Here is a 25,836-nt window from a genome sequence, read left to right as displayed (position 1 = left end):
TCTCTCTCTCTCGTTCTCTCTCTTGTCGTCTCTCTCTCTCATCCTCTCTCTCTCTCTCGTTCTCTCTCTCGTTCTCTCTCGTTCTCTCTCATCCTCTCTCTCTCTCGTTCTCTCTCGTTCTCTCTCGTCCTCTCTCTCTCGTTCTCTCTCTCTCGTTCTCTTTCATCCTCTCTCTCTCGTTCTCTTTCATCCTCTCTCTCTCTTGTTCTCTCTCATCCTCTCTCTCTCTCGTTCTCTTTCATCCTCCTCTCTTTCTCGTTCTTCATCCTCTCTCTCTCTCTCTCTTCTCTCTTGTTCTCTCGTTCTCTCTCGTTCTCTCTCGTCCCTCTCTCTCTCATTCTCTCTCTTGTCGTCTCTCTCGTTCTCTCGGTTCCTCTCTCGGTCCTCTCTCTCTCCTCGTCCTCTCTCTCTCCTCGTTCATCCCTCTCTCTCCTCGTTCATCCTCTCTCTCTCGTTCATCCTCTCTCATCCTCTCTCTCTCGTTCTCTCTCTCTCTCTTCTCTCTTTCTCTCTCGTTCTCTCTCTTCTCTCTCGTACTTATTTTCCACCATAATTTGCAAATAAATTCAGGAAAAATTCCACAATGTGATTTTCTGGATTTTTCCCCTCATTTTGTCTGTCATAGTTGAAGTGTACCTATGATGAAAATTACAGGCCTCTCTCATCTTTTTAAGTGGGAGAACTTGCACAATTGGTGGCTGACTAAATACTTTTTTGCCCCACTGTATAAACTGTACTCGATACCATCTACTGCATCTTGTCTATGCTGTTCTGTACCATCACTCATTCATATATCTTTATGTACATATTCTTTATCCCTTTACACTTGTGTGTATAAGGTAGTAGTTGTGGAATGTTAGGTTAGATTACTCGTTGGTTATTACTGCATTGTCAGAACTAGAAGCACAAGCATTTCGCTTCTCTTCTCTCTCTCTCTCTCTCTCTCTCTCTGTCCCTTGTCTCTCTCTCCTGTCCCCTGTCTCTCTCTCTCTGTCTCTCTCTCTCTGTCCCTGTCTCTCTCTCTCTCTGTCCCTGTCTCTCTTTGTCTCTGTCTCTCTTTGTCTCTCTCCTCTCCTCTTGTCTCTCTTCCTCGCTCTCCTCTCTCTCTCCTCTTTGTCTCTCTCTCTCTCTCTCTCTCTCTCTTTCATATATGACATGCCTTCTGTCTTGTGACAATAGCTTCTCTGTGTGGGGCCTCCACTTGCAGTCGCCCTATTCTCTTCTCTCTCTGTTTTCTCTCTTTTTATTTCTCTTTGTTTCTAGGGGAGTGTGTTTGGTTGTTTCCAGGGGAGTGTGTTTGGTTGTTTCCAGGGGAGTGTGTTTGGTTGTTTCCAGGGGAGTGTGTTTGGTTGTTTCCAGGGGAGTGGTGTTTGGTTGTTTCCAGGGGAGTGTGTTTGGTTGTTTCCAGGTGAGTGTGGTTTGGTTGTTTCCCAGGGGAGTGTGTTTGGTTGTTTCCAGGGGAGTGGTGTTTGGTTGTTTCCAGGGGAGTGTGTTTGGTTGTTTCCAGGGGAGTGTGTTTGGTTGTTTCCAGGGGAGTGTGTTTGGTTGTTTCCAGGGGAGTGTGTTTGGTTGTTTCCAGGGGAGTGTGTTGGTTGTTTCCAGGGGAGTGTGTTTGGTTGTTTCTAGGGGAGTGTGTTTGGTTGTTTTCTAGGGGGAGTGTGTTTGGTTTGTTTCTAGGGGAGTGTGTTTGGTTGTTTCTAGGGGAGTGTGTTTGGTTGTTTCCAGGGGAGTGTGTTTGGTTGTTTCCAGGGGAGTGTGTTTGGTTGTTTCCAGGGGAGTGTGTTTGGTTGTTTCCAGGGGAGTGTGTTTGGTTGTTTCCAGGGGAGTGTGTTTGGTTGTTTCCAGGGGAGTACGTTTGGTTGTTTCCAGGGGAGTGTGTTTGGTTGTTTCCAGGGGAGTACGTTTGGTTGTTTCCAGGGGAGTGTGTTTGGTTGTTTCCAGGGGAGTAAGTTTGGTTGTTTCCAGGGGAGTACGTTTGGGTCGTTTCCAGGGGAGTGCGTTTGGTTGTTTCCAGGGGAGTACGTAAAATACGATCGATTGAATCATGGAAAGATGTGGAAAGACGAGGCTACTGTGGACACAAGTCAAACTTTTGTTCTTTCCATTATTAAATCTGTGATATGATCATCTCCACACTGTCCTCTTCTCTCCTTCCTCCACACTGTCCTCTTCTCCTCCCTCCTCCACACTGTCCTCTTCTCCTCCTTCCTCCACACTGTCCTCTTCTCCTCCCTCCTCCTTCCTCCACACTGTCCTCTTCTCCTCCTTCCTCCACACTGTCCTCTTCTCCTCCTTCCTCCACACTGTCCTCTTCTCCTCCTTCCTCCACACTGTCCTCTTCTCCTCCTTCCTCCACACTGTCCTCTTCTCCTCCTTCCTCCACACTGTCCTCTTCTCCTCCTTCCTCCACACTGTCCTCTACTCATCCCTCCTCCACACTGTCCTCTTCTCCTCCTTCCTCCACACTGTCCTCTTCTCCTTCCTCCACACTGTCCTCTACTCATCCCTCATCCTTCCTCCACACTGTCCTCTTCTCCTCCTTCCTCCACACTGTCCTCTTCTCATCCCTCCTCCACACTGTCCTCTTCTCCTCCTTCCTCCACACTGTCCTCTTCTCCTCCCTCCTCCACACTGTCCTCTTCTCCTCCTTCCTCCGCACTGTCCTCTTCTCATCCCTCCTCCACACTGTCCTCTTCTCATCCCTCCTCCACACTGTCCTCTCCTCCTTCCTCCACACTGTCCTCTTCTCCTCCTTCCTCCACACTGTCCTCTTCTCATCCCTCCTCCTTCCTCCACACTGTCCTCTACTCATCTCTCCTCCTTCCTCCACACTGTCCTCTACTCATCTCTCTTCCTTCCTCCACACTGTCCTCTTCTCCTCCTTCCTTCACACTGTCCTCTTCTCCTCCTTCCTCCACACTGTCCTCTTCTCCTCCTTCCTCCACACTGTCCTCTTCTCCTCCTTCCTCCACACTGTCCTCCTTCCTCCACACTGTCCTCTTCTTATCCCCCCTCCACATTGTCCTCTTCTCATCCCCCCTCCACACTGTCCTCTTCTCATCCCCCCTCCACACTGTCCTCTTCTCATCCCTCCTCCCTCCTCCACACTGTCCTCTTCTCATGCCCCCTCCACACTGTCCTCTTCTCCTCCTTCCTCCACACTGTCCTCTTCTCCTCCTTCCTCCACACTGTCCTCTTCTCCTCCTTCCTCCACACTGTCCTCTTCTCATCCCTCCTCCCTCCTCCACACTGTCCTCTTCTCATCCTTCCTCCACACTGTCCTCTTCTCATCCCTCCTCCCTCCTCCACACTGTCCTCTTCTCATCCCCCCTCCACACTGTCCTCTTCTCCTCCTTCCTCCACACTGTCCTCTTCTCATCCTTCCTCCACACTGTCCTCTTCTCATCCCTCCTCCCTCTTCCACACTGTCCTCTTCTCATCCCTCCTCCCTCCTCCACACTGTCCTCTTCTCATCCTTCCTCCACACTGTCCTCTTCTCATCCCTCCTCCCTCCTCCACACTGTCCTCTTCTCATCCCCCCCTCCACACTGTCCTCTTCTCCTCCTTCCTCCACACTGTCCTCTTCTCATCCTTCCTCCACACTGTCCTCTTCTCATCCCTCCTCCCTCCTCCACACTGTCCTCTTCTCATCCCTCCTCCACACTGTCCTCTTCTCATCCCCCCTCCACACTGTCCTCTTCTCATCCCTCCTCCCTCCTCCACACTGTCCTCTTCTCCTCCTTCCTCCACACTGTCCTCTTCTCATCCCTCCTCCCTCCTCCACACTGTCCTCTTCTCATCCCCCCTCCACACTGTCCTCTTCTCATCCCTCCTCCCTCCTCCACACTGTCCTCTTCTCCTCCTTCCTCCACACTGTCCTCTTCTCCTCCTTCCTCCACACTGTCCTCTTCTCCTCCTTCCTCCACACTGTCCTCTTCTCCTACTTCCTCCACACTGTCCTCTTCTCCTCCTTCCTCCACACTGTCCTCTTCTCCTCCTTCCTCCACACTGTCCTCTTCTCATCCCTCCTCCACACTGTCCTCTTCTCATCCCTCCTCCACACTGTCCTCTTCTCATCCCTCCTCCACACTGTCCTCTTCTCATCCCTCCTCCACACTGTCCTCTTCTCCTCCTTCCTCCGCACTGTCCTCTTCTCATCCCTCCTCCACACTGTCCTCTTCTCATCCCTCCTCCACACTGTCCTCTCCTCCTTCCTCCACACTGTCCTCTTCTCCTCCTTCCTCCACACTGTCCTCTTCTCATCCCTCCTCCTTCCTCCACACTGTCCTCTACTCATCTCTCCTCCTTCCTCCACACTGTCCTCTACTCATCTCTCTTCCTTCCTCCACACTGTCCTCTTCTCCTCCTTCCTTCACACTGTCCTCTTCTCCTCCTCCTTCCTCCACACTGTCCTCTTCTCCTCCTTCCTCCACACTGTCCTCTTCTCCTCCTTCCTCCACACTGTCCTCCTTCCTCCACACTGTCCTCTTCTTATCCCCCCTCCACATTGTCCTCTTCTCATCCCCCCTCCACACTGTCCTCTTCTCATCCCCCCTCCACACTGTCCTCTTCTCATCCCTCCTCCCTCCTCCACACTGTCCTCTTCTCATGCCCCCTCCACACTGTCCTCTTCTCCTCCTTCCTCCACACTGTCCTCTTCTCCTCCTTCCTCCACACTGTCCTCTTCTCCTCCTTCCTCCACACTGTCCTCTTCTCATCCCTCCTCCCTCCTCCACACTGTCCTCTTCTCATCCTTCCTCCACACTGTCCTCTTCTCATCCCTCCTCCCTCCACACTGTCCTCTTCTCATCCCCCCTCCACACTGTCCTCTTCTCCTGCCTTCCTCCACACTGTCCTCTTCTCATCCTTCCTCCACACTGTCCTCTTCTCATCCCTCCTCCCTCTTCCACACTGTCCTCTTCTCATCCCTCCTCCTCCTCCACACTGTCCTCTTCTCATCCTTCCTCCACACTGTCCTCTTCTCATCCCTCCTCCCTCCTCCACACTGTCCTCTTCTCATCCCCCCCTCCACACTGTCCTCTTCTCCTCCTTCCTCCACACTGTCCTCTTCTCATCCTTCCTCCACACTGTCCTCTTCTCATCCCTCCTCCCTCCCTCCACACTGTCCCTTCTCATCCCTCCTCCACACTGTCCTCTTCTCATCCCCCCTCCACCACTGTCCTCTTCTCATCCATCCTCCCTCCTCCACACTGTCCTCTTCTCCTCCTTCCTCACACTGTCCTCTTCTCATCCCTCCTCCCCTCCTCCACACTGTCCTCTTCTCATCCCCCCTCCACACTGTCCTCTTCTCTCCCTCCTCCACACTGTCCTCTTCTCCTCCTTCCTCCACACTGTCTCTTCCTCCTCCCTTTCCCCACCCACTGTCCTCTTCTCCTCTTCCTCCACCACTGTCCCTCTTCTCTCCTTCCTGCCACACTGTCCCTTCTTCTCCTCTTCCTCCACCACTGTCCTCTTCTCCTCCTTCCCTCACACTGTCCTGCTTCTCCTCCTTCCTCCACACTGTCCTCTTCTCCCTTCCCCCTGTCCCCTCCCCACACTGTTCCTCTTCTCGCTCCTTCCTCCACACTGTCCTCTTCTCCTCCTTCCTCCCACACTGTCCTCTTCTCCCTCCTTCCTCCACACTGTCCTCTTCTCATCCCTCTCCACACTGTCCTCTTCTCATCCCTCCTCCACACTGTCCTCTTCTCATCCCTCCTCCACACTGTCCTCTTCTCATCCCTCCTCCACACTGTCCTCTTCTCATCCCTCCTCCACACTGTCCTCTTCTCATCCCCCCTCCACACTGTCCTCTTCTCATCCCTCCTCCCTCCTCCACACTGTCCTCTTCTCCTCCTTCCTCCACACTGTCCTCTTCTCCTCCTTCCTCCACACTGTCCTCTTCTCATCCCTCCTCCCTCCTCCACACTGTCCTCTTCTCATCCCTCCCTCCACACTGTCCTCTTCTCATCCCTCCTCCACACTGTCCTCTTCTCATCCCTCCTCCACACTGTCCTCTTCTCATCCTTCCTCCACACTGTCCTCTTCTCATCCCTCCTCCCTCCTCCACACTGTCCTCTTCTCATCCCCCCTCCACACTGTCCTCTTCTCATCCCCCCCTCCACACTGTCCTCTTCTCATCCCTCCTCCACACTGTCCTCTTCTCCTCCTTCCTCCACACTGTCCTCTTCTCATCCCTCCTCCCTCCTCCACACTGTCCTCTTCTCATCCCTCCTCCCTCCTCCCACACTGTCCTCTTCTCATCCTTCCTCCACACTGTCCTCTTCTCATCCCTCCTCCCTCCTCCACACTGTCCTCTTCTCCTCCTTCCTCCACACTGTCCTCTTCTCATCCCTCCTCCACACTGTCCTCTTCTCATCCCCCCCCTCCACACTGTCCTCTTCTCATCCCCCCTCCTTCCTCCACACTGTCCTCTACTCATCCCTCCTCCTCCCTCTGTTCTTTTCCAGGCAACCAGACAAGCTGGTAGTGGTGTGGACTCGCAGGAGCCGACGGAAATCCTCCAAGGTGTGTGTTTTGTCTTGGTACTTCAGGCTGTTTAGACCTGGTCGGAGGAAGGAGGAAGTAGGAAGTAGGATAAATCACTGTGGAAATGTATAGTGTACAGCTTTTCTATAATATTTCTTCAGAGTTTACCTGTTGGTCTGCACCTTGGCATCCGTTTGGGTCTTTAACCCTTCATGAGTTTCTGTCTGTGGAAATGTTGGATGTTATATTTAGTGATAAAAAAAAAAGTGTATATATTGTGTTTTCGGTCCCCCTCTGTCTCTCTCTCTCAATTCAATTAAAAGGGCTTTATTGACATGGGTAAACATATGTTAACATTGCCGAAGCAGGTGAAATAGATAATAAATCAACTATACTAGTAAAATATAATAAATAAACTAAATAGAAATAATCAGAAATGTGCAGTAAACGTTACACTAATATTATGGTGAAATACAATGTTGTTCTAATAGAAAAAGGTAAAGTAAATAAACACTCTCAATCTCTCCCCAGGCTCACAGTTGGCAGCCAGGCATCAAGAACCCCTACCGAGGAGTGGTGGTGTGGCCTGTACCGGAAAACATAGAAATATCTGTCACACTCTTCAAGGTAGCTTTTCTGTGTGTGTGTGTATTTCTCTCTCTTTCTGTGTGTGTGTGTTTTCTCTCTCTTTGTGTGTGTGTGTGTGTTTCTCTCTGTGTGTGTGAGAGAGACTGTTATGTCAACATACTGATCTCTTGTTGACAGACTTGCCTGGTGTTGAAGCAAAAAGGTACAAATCTAATCAGTCACAACTCACGTAGTAGTCAGGGCCTGTATTCATGTTGTATAGTAGTCAGAGCCTGTATTCATCATGTTGTATAGTAGTCAGGGCCTGTATTCATGTTGTATAGTAGTCAGGGCCTGTATTCATGTTGTATAGTAGTCAGGGCCTGTATTCATGTTGTATAGTAGTCAGGGCCTGTATTCATCATGTTGTATAGTAGTCAGGGCCTGTATTCATGTTGTAAAGTAGTCAGAGCCTGTATTCATCATGTTGTATAGTAGTCAGGGCCTGTATTCATGTTGTATAGTAGTCAGGGCCTGTATTCATGTTGTAAAGTAGTCAGGGCCTGTATTCATCATGTTGTATAGTAGTCAGGGCCTGTATTCATGTTGTATAGTAGTCAGGGCCTGTATTCATCATGTTGTATAGTAGTCAGGGCCTGTATTCATGTTGTATAGTAGTCAGGGCCTGTATTCATGTTGTATAGTAGTCAGGGCCTGTATTCATCATGTTGTATAGTAGTCAGGGCCTGTATTTCATCATGTTGTATAGTAGTCAGGGCCTGTATTCATCATGTTGTATAGTAGTCAGGGCCTGTATTCATGTGTATAGTAGTCAGGCCTGTATTCATCATGTTGTATAGTAGTCAGGGCCTGTATTCATGTTGTATAGTAGTCAGGGCCTGTATTCATGTTGTATAGTAGTCAGGGCCTGTATTCATGTTGTATAGTAGTCAGGGCCTGTATTCATCATGTTGTATAGTAGTCAGGGCCTGTATTCATGTTGTATAGTAGTCAGAGCCTGTATTCATGTTGTATAGTAGTCAGAGCCTGTATTTCATGTTGTATAGTAGTCAGGGCCTGTATTCATGTGTATAGTAGTCAGGGCCTGTATTCATCATGTTGTATAGTAGTCAGGGCCTGTATTCATCATGTTGTATAGTAGTCAGGGCCTGTATTCATGTTGTATAGTAGTCAGAGCCTGTATTCATCATGTTGTATAGTAGTCAGGGCCTGTATTCATGTTGTATAGTAGTCAGGGCCTGTATTCATGTTGTATAGTAGTCAGGGCCTGTATTCATCATGTTGTATAGTAGTCAGGGCCTGTATTCATGTTGTATAGTAGTCAGGGCCTGTATTCATGTTGTATAGTAGTCAGGGCCTATATTCATGTTGTATAGTAGTCAGGGCCTGTATTCATGTTGTATAGTAGTCAGGGCCTGTATTCATGTTGTATAGTAGTCAGGGCCTGTATTCATCATGTTGTATAGTAGTCAGGGCCTGTATTCATCATGTTGTATAGTAGTCAGGGCCTGTAGTCATGTTGTATAGTAGTCAGGGCCTGTATTCATCATGTTGTATAGTAGTCAGGGCCTGTATTCATGTTGTATAGTAAGTCAGGGCCTGTATTCATCCATGTTGTATAGTAGTCAGGGCCTGTATTCATCATGTTGTTATAGTAGTCAGGGGCCTGTATTCATGTTGTATAGTAGTCAGGGCCTGTATTCATGTTGTATAGTAGTCAGGGCCTGTATTCATGTGGTATAGTAGTCAGAGCCTGTATTCATCATGTTGTATAGTAGTCAGGGGCCTGTATTCATCATGTTGTATAGTAGTCAGGGCCTTGTATTCATCATGTTGTAATAGTAGTCAGGGCCCTGTATTCATGTTGTATAGTAGTCAGGGCCCTGTATTCATCATGTTTGTATAGTAGTCAGGGCCTGTATTCATCATGTGTATAGTAGTCAGGGCCTGTATTAATCATGTTGTATAGTAGTCAGGGGCCTGTGATCCTGGTTGTATAGTAGTCAGGGCCTGTATTCATGTTGTATAGTAGTCAGGGCCTGTATTAATCATGTTGTATAGTAGTCAGGGCCTGTATTCATGTTGTATAGTAGTCAGGGCCTGTATTAATCATGTTGTATAGTAGTCAGGGCCTGTATTCATCATGTTGTATAGTAGTCAGGGCCTGTATTCATCATGTTGTATAGTAGTCAGGGCCTGTATTCATGTTGTATAGTAGTCAGGGCCTGTATTAATCATGTTGTATAGTAGTCAGAGCCTGTATTCATCATGTTGTATAGTAGTCAGGGCCTGTATTCATGTTGTATAGTAGTCAGGGCCTGTATTCATGTTGTATAGTAGTCAGGGCCTGTATTAATCATGTTGTATAGTAGTCAGGGCCTGTATTAATCATGTTGTATAGTAGTCAGGGCCTGTATTCATGTTGTATAGTAGTCAGGGCCTGTATTCATGTTGTATAGTAGTCAGGGCCTGTATTCATCATGTTGTATAGTAGTCAGGGCCTGTATTCATGTTGTATAGTAGTCAGGGCCTGTATTCATGTTGTATAGTAGTCAGGGCCTGTATTCATGTTGTATAGTAGTCAGGGCCTGTATTCATCATGTTGTATAGTAGTCAGGGCCTGTATTCATCATGTTGTATAGTAGTCAGGGCCTGTATTCATGTTGTATAGTAGTCAGGGCCTGTATTCATGTTGTATAGTAGTCAGGGCCTGTATTCATGTTGTATAGTAGTCAGGGCCTGTATTCATGTTGTATAGTAGTCAGAGCCTGTATTCATCATGTTGTATAGTAGTCAGGGCCTGTATTCATGTTGTATAGTAGTCAGGGCCTGTATTCATGTGTATAGTAGTCAGAGCCTGTATTCATCATGTTGTATAGTAGTCAGGGCCTGTATTCATGTTGTATAGTAGTCAGGGCCTGTATTCATGTTGTATATTAGTCAGGGCCTGTATTCATCATGTTGTATAGTAGTCAGGGCCTGTATTCATCATGTTGTATAGTAGTCAGGGCCTGTATTCATGTTGTATAGTAGTCAGGGCCTGTATTCATGTTGTATATTAGTCAGGGCCTGTATTCATCATGTTGTATAGTAGTCAGGGCCTGTATTCATCATGTTGTATAGTAGTCAGGGCCTGTATTCATCATGTTTGTATAGTAGTCAGGGCCTGTATTCATCATGTTGTATAGTAGTCAGGGCCTGTATTCATCATGTTGTATAGTAGTCAGGGCCTGTATTCATGTTGTATAGTAGTCAGGGCCTATATTCATGTTGTATAGTAGTCAGGGCCTGTATTCATCATGTTGTTAGTAGTCAGGGCCTGTTATTCATGTTGTATAGTAGTCAGGGCCTGTATTCATGTTGTATAGTAGTCAGGGCCTGTATTCATCATGTTGTATAGTAGTCAGGGCCTGTATTCATCATGTTGTATAGTAGTCAGGGCCTGTATATGTTGTATAGTAGTCAGGGCCTGTATTCAATCATGTTGTATAGTAGTCAGGGCCTGTATTCATGTTGTATAGTAGTCAGGGCCTGTATTCATGTTGTATTAGTAGTCAGGGCCTGTATTCATGTTGTATAGTAGTCAGGGCCTGTATTCATCATGTTGTATAGTAGTCAGGGCCTGTATTCATCATTGTTGTATAGTAGGTCAGGGCCTGTATTCATGTTGTATAGTAGTCAGGGCCTGTATTCATGTTGTATAGTAGTCAGGGCCTGTATTCATGTTGTATAGTAGTCAGGGCCTGTATTCATGTTGTATATTAGTCAGGCCTGTATTCATCATGTTGTATAGTAGTCAGGGCCTGTATTCATCATGTTGTATAGTAGTCAGGGCCTGTATTCATGTTGTATAGTAGTCAGGGCTGTATTCATGTTGTATATTAGTCAGGGCCTGTATTCATCATGTTGTAGTAGCAGGGCCTGTATTCATCATGTTGTATAGTAGTCAGGGCCTGTATTCATCATGTTGTATAGTAGTCGGGCCTGTATTCATCATGTTGCTATAGTAGTCAGGGCCTGTATTCATGTTGTATAGTAGTCAGGGCCTGTATTCATGTTGTATATTAGTCAGGGCCTGTATTCATCATGTTGTATAGTAGTCAGGGCCTGTATCATCATGTTGTATAGTAGTCAGGGCCTGTATTCATCATGTTGTATAGTAGTCAGGGCCTGTATTCATCATGTTGTATAGTTAGTCAGGGCCTGTATTCATCATGTTGTATAGTAGTCAGAGCCTGTATTCATCATGTTGTATAGTAGTTCAGGGCCTGTATTCATCATGTTGTAATATAGTCAGGGCCTATATTCATGTTGTATAGTATTCAGGGCCTGTATTCATCATGTTGTATAGTAGTCAGGGCCTGTATTCATCATGTTGTATAGTAGTCAGGGCTGTATTCATGTTGTATAGTAGTCAGGGCCTGTATTCATGTTGTATAGTAGTCAGGGCCTGTATTAATCATGTTGTATAGTAGTCAGGGCTGTATTCATCATGTTGTATAGTAGTCAGGGCCTGTATTCATGTTGTATAGTAGTCAGGGCCTGTATTCATCATGTTGTATAGTAGTCAGGGCCTGTATTCATGTTGTATAGTAGTCAGGGCCTGTATTCATCATGTTGTTATAGTAGTCAGGGCCTGTATTCATCATGTTGTATAGTAGTCAGGGCCTGTATTCATCATGTTGTATAGTAGTCAGGGCCTGTATTCATGTTGTATAGTAGTCAGGGCCTGTATTCATGGTTGTATAGTAGTCAGGGCCTGTATTCATGTTGTATAGTAGTCAGGGCCTGTATTCATGTTGTATAGTAGTCAGGGCCTGTATTCATCATGTTGTATAGTAGTCAGGGCCTGTATTCATGTTGTATAGTAGTCAGGGCCTGTATTCATGTTGTATAGTAGTCAGGGCCTGTATTCATGTTGTATAGTAGTCAGGGCCTGTATTCATGTTGTATAGTAGTCAGGGCCTGTATTCATCATGTTGTATAGTAGTCAGGGCCTGTATTCATGTTGTATAGTAGTCAGGGCCTGTATTCATGTTGTATAGTAGTCAGGGCCTGTATTCATGTTGTATAGTAGTCAGGGCCTGTATTCATGTTGTATAGTAGTCAGAGCCTGTATTCATCATGTTGTATAGTAGTCAGGGCTGTATTCATGTTGTATAGTAGTCAGGGCCTGTATTCATGTTGTATAGTAGTCAGGGCCTGTATTCATGTTGTATATTAGTCAGGGCCTGTATTCATCATGTTGTATAGTAGTCAGGGCCTGTATTCATCATGTTGTATAGTAGTCAGGGCCTGTATTCATGTTGTATAGTAGTCAGGGCCTGTATTCATGTTGTATATTAGTCAGGGCCTGTATTCATCATGTTGTATAGTAGTCAGGGCCTGTATTCATCATGTTGTATAGTAGTCAGGGCCTGTATTCATCATGTTGTATAGTAGTCAGGGCCTGTATTCATCATGTTGTATAGTAGTCAGGGCCTGTATTCATCATGTTGTATAGTAGTCAGGGCCTGTATTCATGTTGTATAGTAGTCAGGGCCTATATTCATGTTGTATAGTAGTCAGGGCCTGTATTCATCATGTTGTATAGTAGTCAGGGCCTGTATTCATGTTGTATAGTAGTCAGGGCCTGTATTCATGTTGTATAGTAGTCAGGGCCTGTATTCATCATGTTGTATAGTAGTCAGGGCCTGTATTCATCATGTTGTATAGTAGTCAGGGCCTGTATTCATCATGTTGTATAGTAGTCAGGGCCTGTATTCATGTTGTATAGTAGTCAGGGCCTGTATTCATCATGTTGTATAGTAGTCAGGGCCTGTATTCATCATGTTGTATAGTAGTCAGGGCCTGTATTCATGTTGTATAGTAGTCAGGGCCTGTATTCATGTTGTATAGTAGTCAGGGCCTGTATTCATCATGTTGTATAGTAGTCAGGGCCTGTATTCATCATGTTGTATAGTAGTCAGGGCCTGTATTCATGTTGTATAGTAGTCAGGGCCTGTATTCATGTTGTATAGTAGTCAGGGCCTGTATTCATGTTGTATAGTAGTCAGGGCCTGTATTCATGTTGTATATTAGTCAGGGCCTGTATTCATCATGTTGTATAGTAGTCAGGGCCTGTATTCATCATGTTGTATAGTAGTCAGGGCCTGTATTCATGTTGTATAGTAGTCAGGGCCTGTATTCATGTTGTATATTAGTCAGGGCCTGTATTCATCATGTTGTATAGTAGTCAGGGCCTGTATTCATCATGTTGTATAGTAGTCAGGGCCTGTATTCATCATGTTGTATAGTAGTCAGGGCCTGTATTCATCATGTTGTATAGTAGTCAGGGCCTGTATTCATGTTGTATAGTAGTCAGGGCCTGTATTCATGTTGTATATTAGTCAGGGCCTGTATTAATCATGTTGTATCATTAGTCAGGGCCTGTATTCATCATGTTGTATAGTAGTCAGGGCCTGTATTCATCATGTTGTATAGTAGTCAGGGCCTGTATTCATCATGTTGTATAGTAGTCAGGGCCTGTATTCATCATGTTGTATAGTAGTCAGGGCCGTATTCATTCATGTTTGTATAGTAGTCAGGGCCTATATTCATGTTGTATAGTAGTCAGGGCCTGTATTCATCATGTTGTATAGTAGTCAGGGCCTGTATTCATCATGTTGTATAGTAGTCAGGGCCTGTATTCATGTTGTATAGTAGTCAGGGCCTGTATTCATGTTGTATAGTAGTCAGGGCCTGTATTCATCATGTTGTATAGTAGTCAGGGCCTGTATTCATCATGTTGTATAGTAGTCAGGGCCTGTATATCATGTTGTATAGTAGTCAGGGCCTGTATTCATCATGTTGTATAGTAGTCAGGGCCTGTATTCATGTTGTATAGTAGTCAGGGCCTGTATTCATCATGTTGTATAGTAGTCAGGGCCTGTATTCATCATGTTGTATAGTAGTCAGGGCCTGTATTCATCATGTTGTATAGTAGTCAGGGCCTGTATTCATGTTGTATAGTAGTCAGGGCCTGTATTCATGTTGTATAGTAGTCAGGGCCTGTATTCATGTTGTATAGTAGTCAGGGCCTGTATTCATCATGTTGTATAGTAGTCAGGGCCTGTATTCATGTTGTATAGTAGTCAGGGCCTGTATTCATGTTGTATAGTAGTCAGGGCCTGTATTCATCATGTTGTATAGTAGTCAGGGCCTGTATTCATCATGTTGTATAGTAGTCAGGGCCTGTATTCATGTTGTATAGTAGTCAGGGCCTGTATTCATGTTGTATAGTAGTCAGGGCCTGTATTCATGTTGTATAGTAGTCAGGGCCTGTATTCATCAGGTTGTGCCTGTAAATAATTGTTGGATAAATTACTTGTGTCATGCACAAAGTAGATGTCCTAACCGACTTGCCAAAACTATAGTTTGTTAACAAGAAATTTGTGGAGTCGTTGAAAAACGAGTTTTAATGACTCCAGCCTTAGTGTATGTAAACTTCTGACTTCAACCGTATGTGTGTTGACTGAATATAAGCAAGTGATATCTGCTAAATAGTCAAGTTAGTTTTCTCCAGAAATAAATCATTATAATTATTGGCGGAGAGTCAGGTCATTGGAAAAAATATATATTCGTAGATATTCTGTCGGCCTACCTTAGGCGAAATGAGCATTGGTTACACTACAATTAGGGTGTGGAAATGTTATGCCCCTTAGATATGAATTTACAATCCTCCAATCCTCTTATGCCGTAGCCTACTCCTGACCATCACGTTGTACAGCGACATATGTTCCACGCCATCCAAGATGGCGTAGCAGTAAGTCGTCCTGTCGTGTCGTGTCCCTGTATATTTCGTTTATTTTTCGTTTTTTTACATATTTTTCATTTTTTACATAGCTATCCCTTTAAAAACATTTTGCTAAACCTAAGCTTCCAAATACTCTCCTGCTACCCGCCTCACCCAATGTAGCTATTTTTCCTAAAGTATTTAGATATACTTCGGAACCCCTCAACTGAAGCTAGCCAGCTAACCACCAGCTATGCTAGCGGTCTTCAGCTAACCGGTCATCAGCTAACCTGTAGTTCGGAAAGCTCTCGCCAGTTCGAACAACGCGACTCTAACCAGAGCATAACGGACCTATTTATTTTTCATCCCCGGATTCCCACCGCAAACGGAACATTTTTCAGCTGGATTTTTCAGCTGGATCTTCACAACTAGCTATCTAGCTAAACCGCAACCCCGGATGATTACCCCTGGCTAGCGTTTCCACCCACTTAGCTTGAAGCTAGCCCGGCCTGCGCTACCACCGTAGCATACTCCTGAGCTACAATACCCGGGCCCATGACCGGTCTATCGATGTCACCGCATGAAGAGGAATAAACAGACTCACCCCATCGCGACGTCCCCCAAAGGCTAACTCTCTAGCCCTCGCTATCTCCCTGCTTGCTAATTCGGCCTGCTAACTGCTAGCTTGTCCAGCTCCGGTCCGCTAACTGCTACCTTGTCTAGCCCGGGCCTACAAACTGTTAGCTTGTTAGCACAGGCCTGCTAACCGCCTGAATCGCCGCGTCCCAAACGCTCACCGGACCCATATTTACTTTCTATCTCTTTTGACTTTTAATTTGTTTATACCTTCCGGAAACCTGCCTCACCCAATGTGATACGGAATCGCTATTATTTTTTAATTTTTTTTAGAACACACTCAAGAACCTCCAGAAGCTAACTAGCTACAAGCTATTTAGTCATTGTTAGTTTTTTTAACCTGGATAACACTCGCCAGTCCAGCTTCCCTGCCCTATCCACCGCTGCCCCCTGGACACTGATCTCTTGGCTACATAGCTGATGCACGCTGGACTGTCCATTAATCACGGTACTCCATTCTGCTTGTTTGTCTTATCTGTTGGCCCCTTTGCCTAGTCTACGCCATTTTACCTGCTGTTGTTGTGCTAGCTGATTAGCTGTTGTCTCACCTACTGTTTTAGCTAGCTTTCCCAATTCAACACCTGTGATTACTGTATGCCTCGCTGTATGTCTCTCTCAAATGTCAATATGCCTTGTATACTGTTGTTCAGGTTAGTTATCATTGTTTTAGTTCACAATGGAGCCCCTAGCTCCACTCTTCATACCCCTGATAACTCCTTTGTCCCACCTCCCACACATGCGGTGACCTCACCCATTACTACCAGCATTTCTAGAGATACAACCTCTCTCATCATCACCCAGTGCCTGGGCTTACCTCCGCTGTACCCGCACCCCACCATACCCCTGTCTGCGCATTATGCCCTGAATATATTCTACCATGCCCAGAAACCTGCTCCTCTTATTCTCTGTCCCCAACGCTCTAGGCGACCAGTTTTGATAGCCTTTAGCCGCACCCTCATACTACTCCTTCTCTGTTCCGCGGGTGATGTGGAGGTAAACCCAGGCCCTGCATGTCCCCAGGCACCCTCATTTGTTGACTTCAGTGATCGAAAAAGCCTTGGTTTCATGCATGTCAACATCAGAAGCCTCCTCCCTAAGTTTGTCTTACTCACTGCTTTAGCACACTCTGCTAACACTGATGTCCTTGCTGTGTCTGAATCCTGGCTCAGGAAGGCCACCAAAAATTCAGAGATTTCCATACCCAACTATAACATCTTCCGTCAAGATAGAACTGCCAAAGGGGGAGGAGTTGCAGTTTACTGCAGAGATAGCCTGCAAAGTAATGTCATACTTTCCAGGTCCATACCCAAACAGTTCGAACTACTAATTTTGAAAATTACTCTCTCCAGAAATAAGTCTCTCACGTTGCCGCCTGCTACCGACCCCCCTCAGCTCCCAGCTGTGCCCTGGACACCATTTGTGAATTGATCGCCCCCCATCTAGCTTCAGAGTTTGTTCTGTTAGGTGACCTAAACTGGGATATGCTTAACACCCCGCCAGTCCTACAATCTAAGCTAGATGCCCTCAATCTCACACAAATCATCAAGGAACCCACCAGGTACAACCCTAACTCTGTAAACAAGGGCACCCTCATAGACGTCATCCTGACCAACTGGCCCTCCAAATACACCTCCGCTGTCTTCAACCAGGATCTCAGCGATCACTGCCTCATTGCCTGTATCCGCTACGGAGCCGCAGTCAAACGACCACCCCTCATCACTGTCAAACGCTCCCTAAAACACTTCTGTGAGCAGGCCTTTCTAATCGACCTGGCCCGGGTATCCTGGAAGGACATTGACCTCATCCCGTCAGTTGAGGATGCCTGGTCATTCTTTAAAAGTAACTTCCTCGCCATTTTAGATAAGCATGCTCCGTTCAAAAAATGCAGAACTAAGAACAGATACAGCCCTTGGTTCACCCCAGACCTGACTGCCCTCGACCAGCACAAAAACATCCTGTGGCGGACTGCAATAGCATCGAATAGTCCCCGTGATATGCAACTGTTCAGGGAAGTCCGGAACCAATACACGCAGTCAGTCAGGAAAGCTAAGGCCAGCTTCTTCAGGCAGAAGTTTGCATCCTGTAGCTCCAAATCCAAAAAGTTCTGGGACACTGTGAAGTCCATGGAGAACAAGAGCACCTCCTCCCAGCTGCCCACTGCACTGAGGCTAGGTAACACGGTCACCACTGATAAATCCATGATTATCGAAAACTTCAATAAGCATTTCTCAACGGCTGGCCATGCCTTCCGCCTGGCTACTTCAACCTCGGCCAACAGCTCCGCCCCCCCCGCAGCTCCTCGCCCAAGCCTCTCCAGGTTCTCCTTTACCCAAATCCAGATAGCAGATGTTCTGAAAGAGCTGCAAAACCTGGACCCGTACAAATCAGCTGGGCTTGACAATCTGGACCCTCTATTTCTGAAACTATCTGCCACCATTGTCGCAACCCCTATTACCAGCCTGTTCAACCTCCCTTTCATCTCGTCTGAGATCCCCAAGGATTGGAAAGCTGCCGCAGTCATCCCCCTCTTCAAAGGGGGAGACACCCTAGACCCAAACTGTTACAGACCTAAATCAAATCAAATCAAATTTATTTATATAGCCCTTCGTACATCAGCTGATATCTCAAAGTGCTGTACAGAAACCCAGCCTAAAACCCCAAACAGCAAGCAATGCAGGTGTAGAAGCACGGTGGCTAGGAAAAACTCCCTAGAAAGGCCAATACCTAGGAAGAAACCTAGAGAGGAACCAGGCTATGTGGGGTGGCCAGTCCTCTTCTGGCTGTGCCGGGTGGAGATTATAACAGAACATGGCCAAGATGTTCAAATGTTCATAAATGACCAGCATGGTCGAATAATAATAAGGCAGAACAGTTGAAACTGGAGCAGCAGCACAGTCAGGTGGAAGTTGAAACTGGAGCAGCAGCATGGCCAGGTGGACTGGGGACAGCAAGGAGTCATCATGTCAGGTAGTCCTGGGGCATGGTCCTAGGGCTCAGGTCAGTTGAAACTGGAACAGCAGCATGGCCAGGTGGACTGGGGACAGCAAGGAGTCATCATGTCAGGTAGTCCTGGGGCATGGTCCTAGGGCTCAGGTCCTCCGAGAGAGAGAAAGAAAGAGAGAAGGAGAGAATTAGAGAACGCACACTTAGATTCACACAGGACACCGAATAGGACAGGAGAAGTACTCCAGATATAACAAACTGACCCCAGCCCCCCGACACAAACTACTGCAGCATAAATACTGGAGGCTGAGACAGGAGGGGTCCATCCTGCCCTGCCTATCTAAGGTCTTCGAAAGCAAAGTCAACAAACAGGTCACTGACCATCTCGAATCCCACCGTACCTTCTCCGCTGTGCAATCTGGTTTCCGAGCCGGTCATGGGTGCACCTCAGCCACACTCAAGGTACTAAACGATATCATAACCGCCATCGATAAAAGACAGTACTGTGCAGCCGTCTTCATCGACCTTGCCAAGGCTTTCGACTCTGTCAATCACCATATTCTTATCGGCAGACTCAGTAGCCTCGGTTTTTCGGATGACTGCCTTACCTGGTTCACCAATTACTTTGCAGACAGAGTTCAGTGTGTCAAATCGGAGGGCATGCTGTCCGGTCCTCTGGCAGTCTCTATGGGGGTGCCACAGGGTTCAATTCTCGGGCCGACTCTTTTCTCTGTGTATATCAATGATGTTGCTCTTGCTGCGGGCGATTCCCTGATCCACCTCTACGCAGACGACACCATTCTATATACTTTCGGCCCGTCTTTGGACACTGTGCTATCTAACCTCCAAACAAGCTTCAATGCCATACAACACTCCTTCCGTGGCCTCCAACTGCTCTTAAACGCTAGTAAAACCAAATGCATGCTTTTCAACCGGTCGCTGCCTGCACCCGCATGCCCGACTAGCATCACCACCCTGGATGGTTCCGACCTAGAATATGTGGACGTCTATAAGTACCTAGGTGTCTGGCTAGACTGCAAACTCTCCTTCCAGACTCATATCAAACATCTCCAATCGAAAATCAAATCAAGAGTCGGCTTTCTATTCCGCAACAAAGCCTCCTTCACTCACGCCGCCAAGCTTACCCTAGTAAAACTGACTATCCTACCGATCCTCGACTTCGGCGATGTCATCTACAAAATGGCTTCCAACACTCTACTCAGCAAACTGGATGCAGTCTATCACAGTGCCATCCGTTTTGTCACTAAAGCACCTTATACCACCCACCACTGCGACTTGTATGCTCTAGTCGGCTGGCCCTCGCTACATATTCGTCGCCAGACCCACTGGCTCCAGGTCATCTACAAGTCCATGCTAGGTAAAGCTCCGCCTTATCTCAGCTCACTGGTCACGATGGCAACACCCATCCGTAGCACGCGCTCCAGCAGGTGTATCTCACTGATCATCCCTAAAGCCAACACCTCATTTGGCCGCCTTTCGTTCCAGTACTCTGGCTGCCTGTGACTGGAACGAATTGCAAAAATCGCTGAAGTTGGAGACTTTTATCTCCCTCACCAACTTCAAACATCAGCTATCTGAGCAGCTAACCGATCGCTGCAGCTGTACATAGTCTATTGGTAAATAGCCCACCCTTTTTCACCTACCTCATCCCCATACTGTTTTTATTTATTTACTTTTCTGCTCTTCTGCACACCAATATCTCTACCTGTACATGACCATCTGATCATTTATCACTCCAGTGTTAATCTGCAAAATTGTTAATTGTTTACTCCATGTGTAACTCTTTGTTGTCTGCTCACACTGCTATGCTTTATCTTGGCCAGGTCGCAGTTGCAAATGAGAACTTGTTCTCAACTAGCCTACCTGGTTAAATAAAGGTGTTCTCAACTAGCCTACCTGGTTAAATAAAGGTGTTCTCAACTAGCCTACCTGGTTAAATAAAGGTGTTCTCAACTAGCCTACCTGGTTAAATAAAGGTGAAATAAAAAAATAAAAAAAATAAAGAATCCTAACGGAAACCCGGAGGGTTTAGTTTTTTCGTTTTTCACGGAATAAAACACCATAATATGAATTAAATTTCTTGAAATCAATCCCCTGTGCTCTGCTATTACAAAATAAGGTTTTTGAATTATCTAGTAATGCCAATATGGGAGACTATCAAATGCTTCTCAAAGATGCCTTCTGGTGGTCAAACTAGCACTAACTTGCATTAATGTCATTATGGGGTGTTGTGTGTAGATTGAGGGAATACGGCTGTAAGGTAACGGACTGTGGAAAAGGAAGGGGTCTGAATACCTCTGTGTCGTTTCCTCTCCTCTCTCCTAGGACCCCCACGCAGAGGAGTTTGAAGACAAGGAGTGGACGTTTGTCATAGAAAATGTGAGTACACATTACCTCTCCCATCACGTATGCTGGACTGGGCTAGATGGACTGGGCTATATGGACTGAGCTAGACAGGCAATATGGACTGGGCTAGACAGGGCTATATGGACTGGGCTAGACAGGGCTAGATGGACTGGGCTAGATGGACTGGGCTAGATGGGCTGGGCTAGACTGGGCTAGATGGGCTGGGCTAGACTGGGCTATATGGACTGGGCTATATGGACTGGGCTAGACAGGGCTATATGGACTGGGCTATATGGACTGGGCTATATGGACTGGGCTATATGGACTATATGGACTGGGCTATATGGAATATATGGACTGGGCTATATGGACTGGGCTATATGGACTATATGGACTGGGCTATATGGAATATATGGACTGGGCTATATGGACTGGACTATATGGACTGGGTTATATGGACTGGACAGGGTTATATGGACTGGACAGGGTTATATGGGCTGCACAGGGTTATGGACTGGACAGGGTTATATGGGCTGCACAGGGTTATGGGCTGGACAGGGTTATATGGACAGGGTTATATGGGTTGGACAGGGTTATATGGACAGGGTTATATGGGTTGGACAGGGTTATATGGACAGGGTTATATGGGCTGGACAGGGTTATATGGACAGGGTTATATGGGCTGGACAGGGTTATATGGACTGGACAGGGTTATATGGACTGGACAGGGTTATATGGACAGGGTTATATGGGTTGGACAGGGTTATATGGGCTGGACAGGGTTATATGGACTGGACAGGGTTATATGGGCTGGACAGGGTTATATGGGCTGGACAGGGTTATATGGGCTGGACAGGGTTATATGGGCTGGACAGGGTTATATGGGCTGGACAGGGTTATATGGGCTGGACAGGGTTATATGGACTGGACAGGGTTATATGGGCTGGACAGGGTTATATGGGCTGGACAGGGTTATGACTGGACAGGGTTATATGGACAGGGTTATATGGACAGGGTTATATGGGCTGGACAGGGTTATATGGACAGGGTTATATGGGCTGGACAGGGTTATATGGACAGGGTTATATGGGCTGGACAGGGTTATATGGACTGGACAGGGTTATATGGGCTGGACAGGGTTATATGGACTGGACAGGGTTATATGGGCTGGACAGGGTTATATGGGCTGGACAGGGTTATATGGACTGGACAGGGTTATATGGACAGGGTTATATGGGCTGGACAGGGTTATATGGGCTGGACAGGGTTATATGGGCTGGACAGGGTTATATGGACAGGGTTATATGGGCTGGACAGGGTTATATGGACAGGGTTATATGGACTGGACAGGGTTATATGGACAGGGTTATGGGCTGGACAGGGTTATATGGGCTGGACAGGGTTATATGGACTGGACAGGGTTATATGGACTGGGTTATATGGGCTGGACAGGGTTATATGGGCTGGACAGGGTTATATGGACTGGACAGGGTTATATGGACTGGACAGGGTTATATGGGCTGGACAGGGTTATATGGACAGGGTTATATGGACTGGACAGGGTTATATGGACAGGGTTATATGGGCTGGACAGGGTTATATGGGCTGGACAGGGTTATATGGACTGGACAGGGTTATATGGACTGGACAGGGTTATATGGACTGGACAGGGTTATATGGACTGGACAGGGTTATATGGACAGGGTTATATGGGCTGGACAGGGTTATATGGGCTGGACATGGTTATATGGGCTGTACTGGTCTGGCCTTTAGATGTTCACATGCTGCCATCTAGTGGTCAGACTGATATTCATTCACAGTCCTTCAGTAAAAACACTCAGTGCATCTCCATTGACGGGGAATGAAGTGGTGTTTGGAACATCATGTGAGAGTGTTTGTCGTAGGACACTCATACCTTCACTGTGTGTGTTCAAAGAATGAGTCCACCTTGGGGAGTTCAGTCTCAGGTCGGGAAGAGCTTTCTTCTACTAGTGCTGAAAGGTGCCGTCCTGACTTTCACCAGTCTGACCGTCACTGTGTGGAACCCCTGACACGGCACCATTATATTGTGTGTTTTCTACTGGGAGGGAAACAACAGATGGGTAGGAGACTCCTGGTTAGCATGAAGCCAGTCCACTAGTATCTCTCCAAAAATGTCTCTCCCTCCCCTCTCCCCTTCCCTCCTTCATCCCCCCCTCTCTTTATCTTGATCCCCCCTCTCTTCCTCTCTCTCCCCCTCTTCCTCTCTCTCGCTCTCTCGCTCTCTCTCTCGCTCTCTCTCCCCCTCTCTCCCCCTCTCTTCCTCTCTCTCTATCCCCCCCTCTCTTCCTCTCCCCCTCTCCCCCCCTCTCCCTCTTTCTTCCTCTCTCTTCCTCTCTCTTCCTCGCTCTTCCTCTCTCCCCTTCCCTCATCTCCCCTCTTCCTCTCTCCCCTTCCCTCATCTCCCCTCTTCCCCTCTCTTCCTCTCTCTCTCCCCTCTTCCCCTCTCTCCCTCTCTCCTCTCTCCCCTCTTCCTCTCTCTCCCCTCTCTTCCACTCTCTCTCCCTCCGTCTCTTACTCCCTCGTTCCCTTTTCTTACTCCCTCGTTCCCCCTCTCTCTCTACCTCCATCTTCCTCTCCCCCCCTCATCTCCCAATCTCTTCCTCTCTCTCCCTCCTCTCTACCTCCATTCCCCCCTCATCTCCCCATCTCTTCCTCTCCCCCCTCATCTCCCAATTTCTTCCTCTCTCTCCCTCCTCTCTACCTCCATTCCCCCCTCATCTCCCCATCTCTTCCTCTCCCCCTCTCCTCCCCCTATGTAGAGGGGGAGAGGTATGTAGAGAGGGAGGGGGAGAGGTATGTAGAGAGGGAGGTATGTAGAGAGGGAGGTATGTAGAGAGGGAGGTTATGTAGAGAGGGAGAAGTATGTAGAGAGGGAGGTGTATGTAGAGAGGGAGGTGTATGTAGAGAGGGAGGTGTATGTAGAGAGGGAGGTGTATGTAGAGAGGGAGGTGTATGTAGAGAGGGAGGTGTATGTAGAGAGGGAGGTGTATGTAGAGAGGGAGGTGTATGTAGAGAGGGAGGTGTATGTAGAGAGGGAGGTGTATGTAGAGAGGGAGGTGTATGTAGAGAGGGAGGTGTATGTAGAGAGGGAGGTGTATGTAGAGAGGGAGGTGTATGTAGAGAGGGAGGTGTATGTAGAGAGGGAGGTGTATGTAGAGAGGGAGGTGTATGTAGAGAGGGAGGTGTATGTAGAGAGGGAAGTATGTAGAGAGGGAAGTATAGGGAGGGGGAGGGGTATGTAGAGAGAGAAGTATGTAGAGGTATGTAGAGAGGGAGGTATGTAGAGAGGGAGGTATGTAGAGGGGGGAGGTATGTAGAGGGGGAGGTATGTAGAGGGGGGGTATGTAGAGGGGGGAGAGAGGGATGGAGGAGAGAGATAGAGGGAAGGGAGGAGGGGAGAGAGGGGTGAGGTATAAAGAAGAGAAGGAGAAACAGAGCGAGAGAAATGGGGATACGGGGGGAAGATGTGGAAGTGAAGAGATTGAGATGACGGTGCTCCAAGTTGAGAGAAAACATCAAAGACCTCCTGACAGACTGACTGGACTAGTTGGCAGCAGATTACTCAGTATGGGGGGGGTTTGACAAAGCAGATGGTCTTCAGCTCCATAGAGTCTTCAGACAGCTGCCATGGATCCAGACGGCTGCCCAATGGAACAAAATCCAGAAGTAAATAGTTAGGATCGTAATAAAAGCTGTAAACGTTAAATTAGCTCTGTGAACATCCTGTGTTATATGGATATATATATATATGGGTATATGGATGTGTGTATATATATGGTTATATGGATGTGTGTATACAGTGCCTTGCGAAAGTATTCGGCCCCCTTGAACTTTGCGACCTTTTGCCACATTTCAGGCTTCAAACATAAAGATATAAAACTGTATTTTTTTGTGAAGAATCAACAACAAGTGGGACACAATCATGAAGTGGAACGACATTTATTGGATATTTCAAACTTTTTTAACAAATCAAAAACTGAAAAATTGGCCGTGCAAAATTATTCAGCCCCCTTAAGTTAATACTTTGTAGCGCCACCTTTTGCTGCGATTACAGCTGTAAGTCGCTTGGGGTATGTCTCTATCAGTTTTGCACATCGAGAGACTGACATTTTTTCCCATTCCTCCTTGCAAAACAGCTCGAGCTCAGTGAGGTTGGATGGAGAGCATTTGTGAACAGCAGTTTTCAGTTCTTTCCACAGATTCTCGATTGGATTCAGGTCTGGACTTTGACTTGGCCATTCTAACACCTGGATATGTTTATTTTTGAACCATTCCATTGTAGATTTTGCTTTATGTTTTGGATCATTGTCTTGTTGGAAGACAAATCTCCATCCCAGTCTCAGGTCTTTTGCAGACTCCATCAGGTTTTCTTCCAGAATGGTCCTGTATTTGGCTCCATCCATCTTCCCATCAATTTTAACCATCTTCCCTGTCCCTGCTGAAGAAAAGCAGGCCCAAACCATGATGCTGCCACCACCATGTTTGACAGTGGGGCTGGTGTGTTCAGGGTGATGAGCTGTGTTGCTTTTATGCCAAACATAACGTTTTGCATTGTTGCCAAAAAGTTCAATTTTGGTTTCATCTGACAAGAGCACCTTCTTCCACATGTTTGGTGTGTCTCCCAGGTGGCTTGTGGCAAACTTTAAACAACACTTTTTATGGATATCTTTAAGAAATAGCTTTCTTCTTGCCACTCTTCCATAAAGGCCAGATTTGTGCAATATACGACTGATTGTTGTCCTATGGACAGAGTCTCCCAACTCAGCTGTAGATCTCTGCAGTTCATCCAGAGTGATCATGGGCCTCTTGGCTGCATCTCTGATCAGTCTTCTCCTTGTATGAGCTGAAAGTTTAGAGGGACGGCCAGGTCTTGGTAGATTTGCAGTGGTCTGATACTCCTTCCATTTCAATATTATCGCTTGCACAGTGCTCCTTGGGATGTTTAAAGCTTGGGAAATCTTTTTGTATCCAAATCCGGCTTTAAACTTCTTCACAACAGT

The 25,836-nt window shown here is 46.8% G+C and overlaps 1 protein-coding gene across 1 annotated transcript in view; it reads left to right on the top strand.

Moving 5' to 3' along the window:
- The window catches only part of LOC116359745 (EH domain-binding protein 1-like), a 45,654-nt gene extending 24,652 nt beyond the window's left edge, over positions 1 to 21,002 (top strand). The window contains exons 3-5 of the mRNA XM_031813206.1: positions 6,468 to 6,525; positions 7,018 to 7,113; positions 20,774 to 21,002. Coding sequence (XP_031669066.1) covers positions 6,468 to 6,525; positions 7,018 to 7,113; positions 20,774 to 20,896 — 277 coding nt within the window. The 3' untranslated portion in view covers positions 20,897 to 21,002. The remainder of the gene's footprint in view (positions 1 to 6,467; positions 6,526 to 7,017; positions 7,114 to 20,773) is intronic.
- The last annotated feature ends 4,834 nt before the right edge of the window (positions 21,003 to 25,836 follow it).

This window comes from Oncorhynchus kisutch, unplaced genomic scaffold (assembly GCF_002021735.2).
Source record: "Oncorhynchus kisutch isolate 150728-3 unplaced genomic scaffold, Okis_V2 Okis04b-Okis11a_hom, whole genome shotgun sequence".
Classification (NCBI taxonomy): domain Eukaryota; kingdom Metazoa; phylum Chordata; class Actinopteri; order Salmoniformes; family Salmonidae; genus Oncorhynchus; species Oncorhynchus kisutch.
Note: the sequence above shows the minus strand (reverse complement) of the source record. Positions and strands in the feature narration are given on the sequence as shown.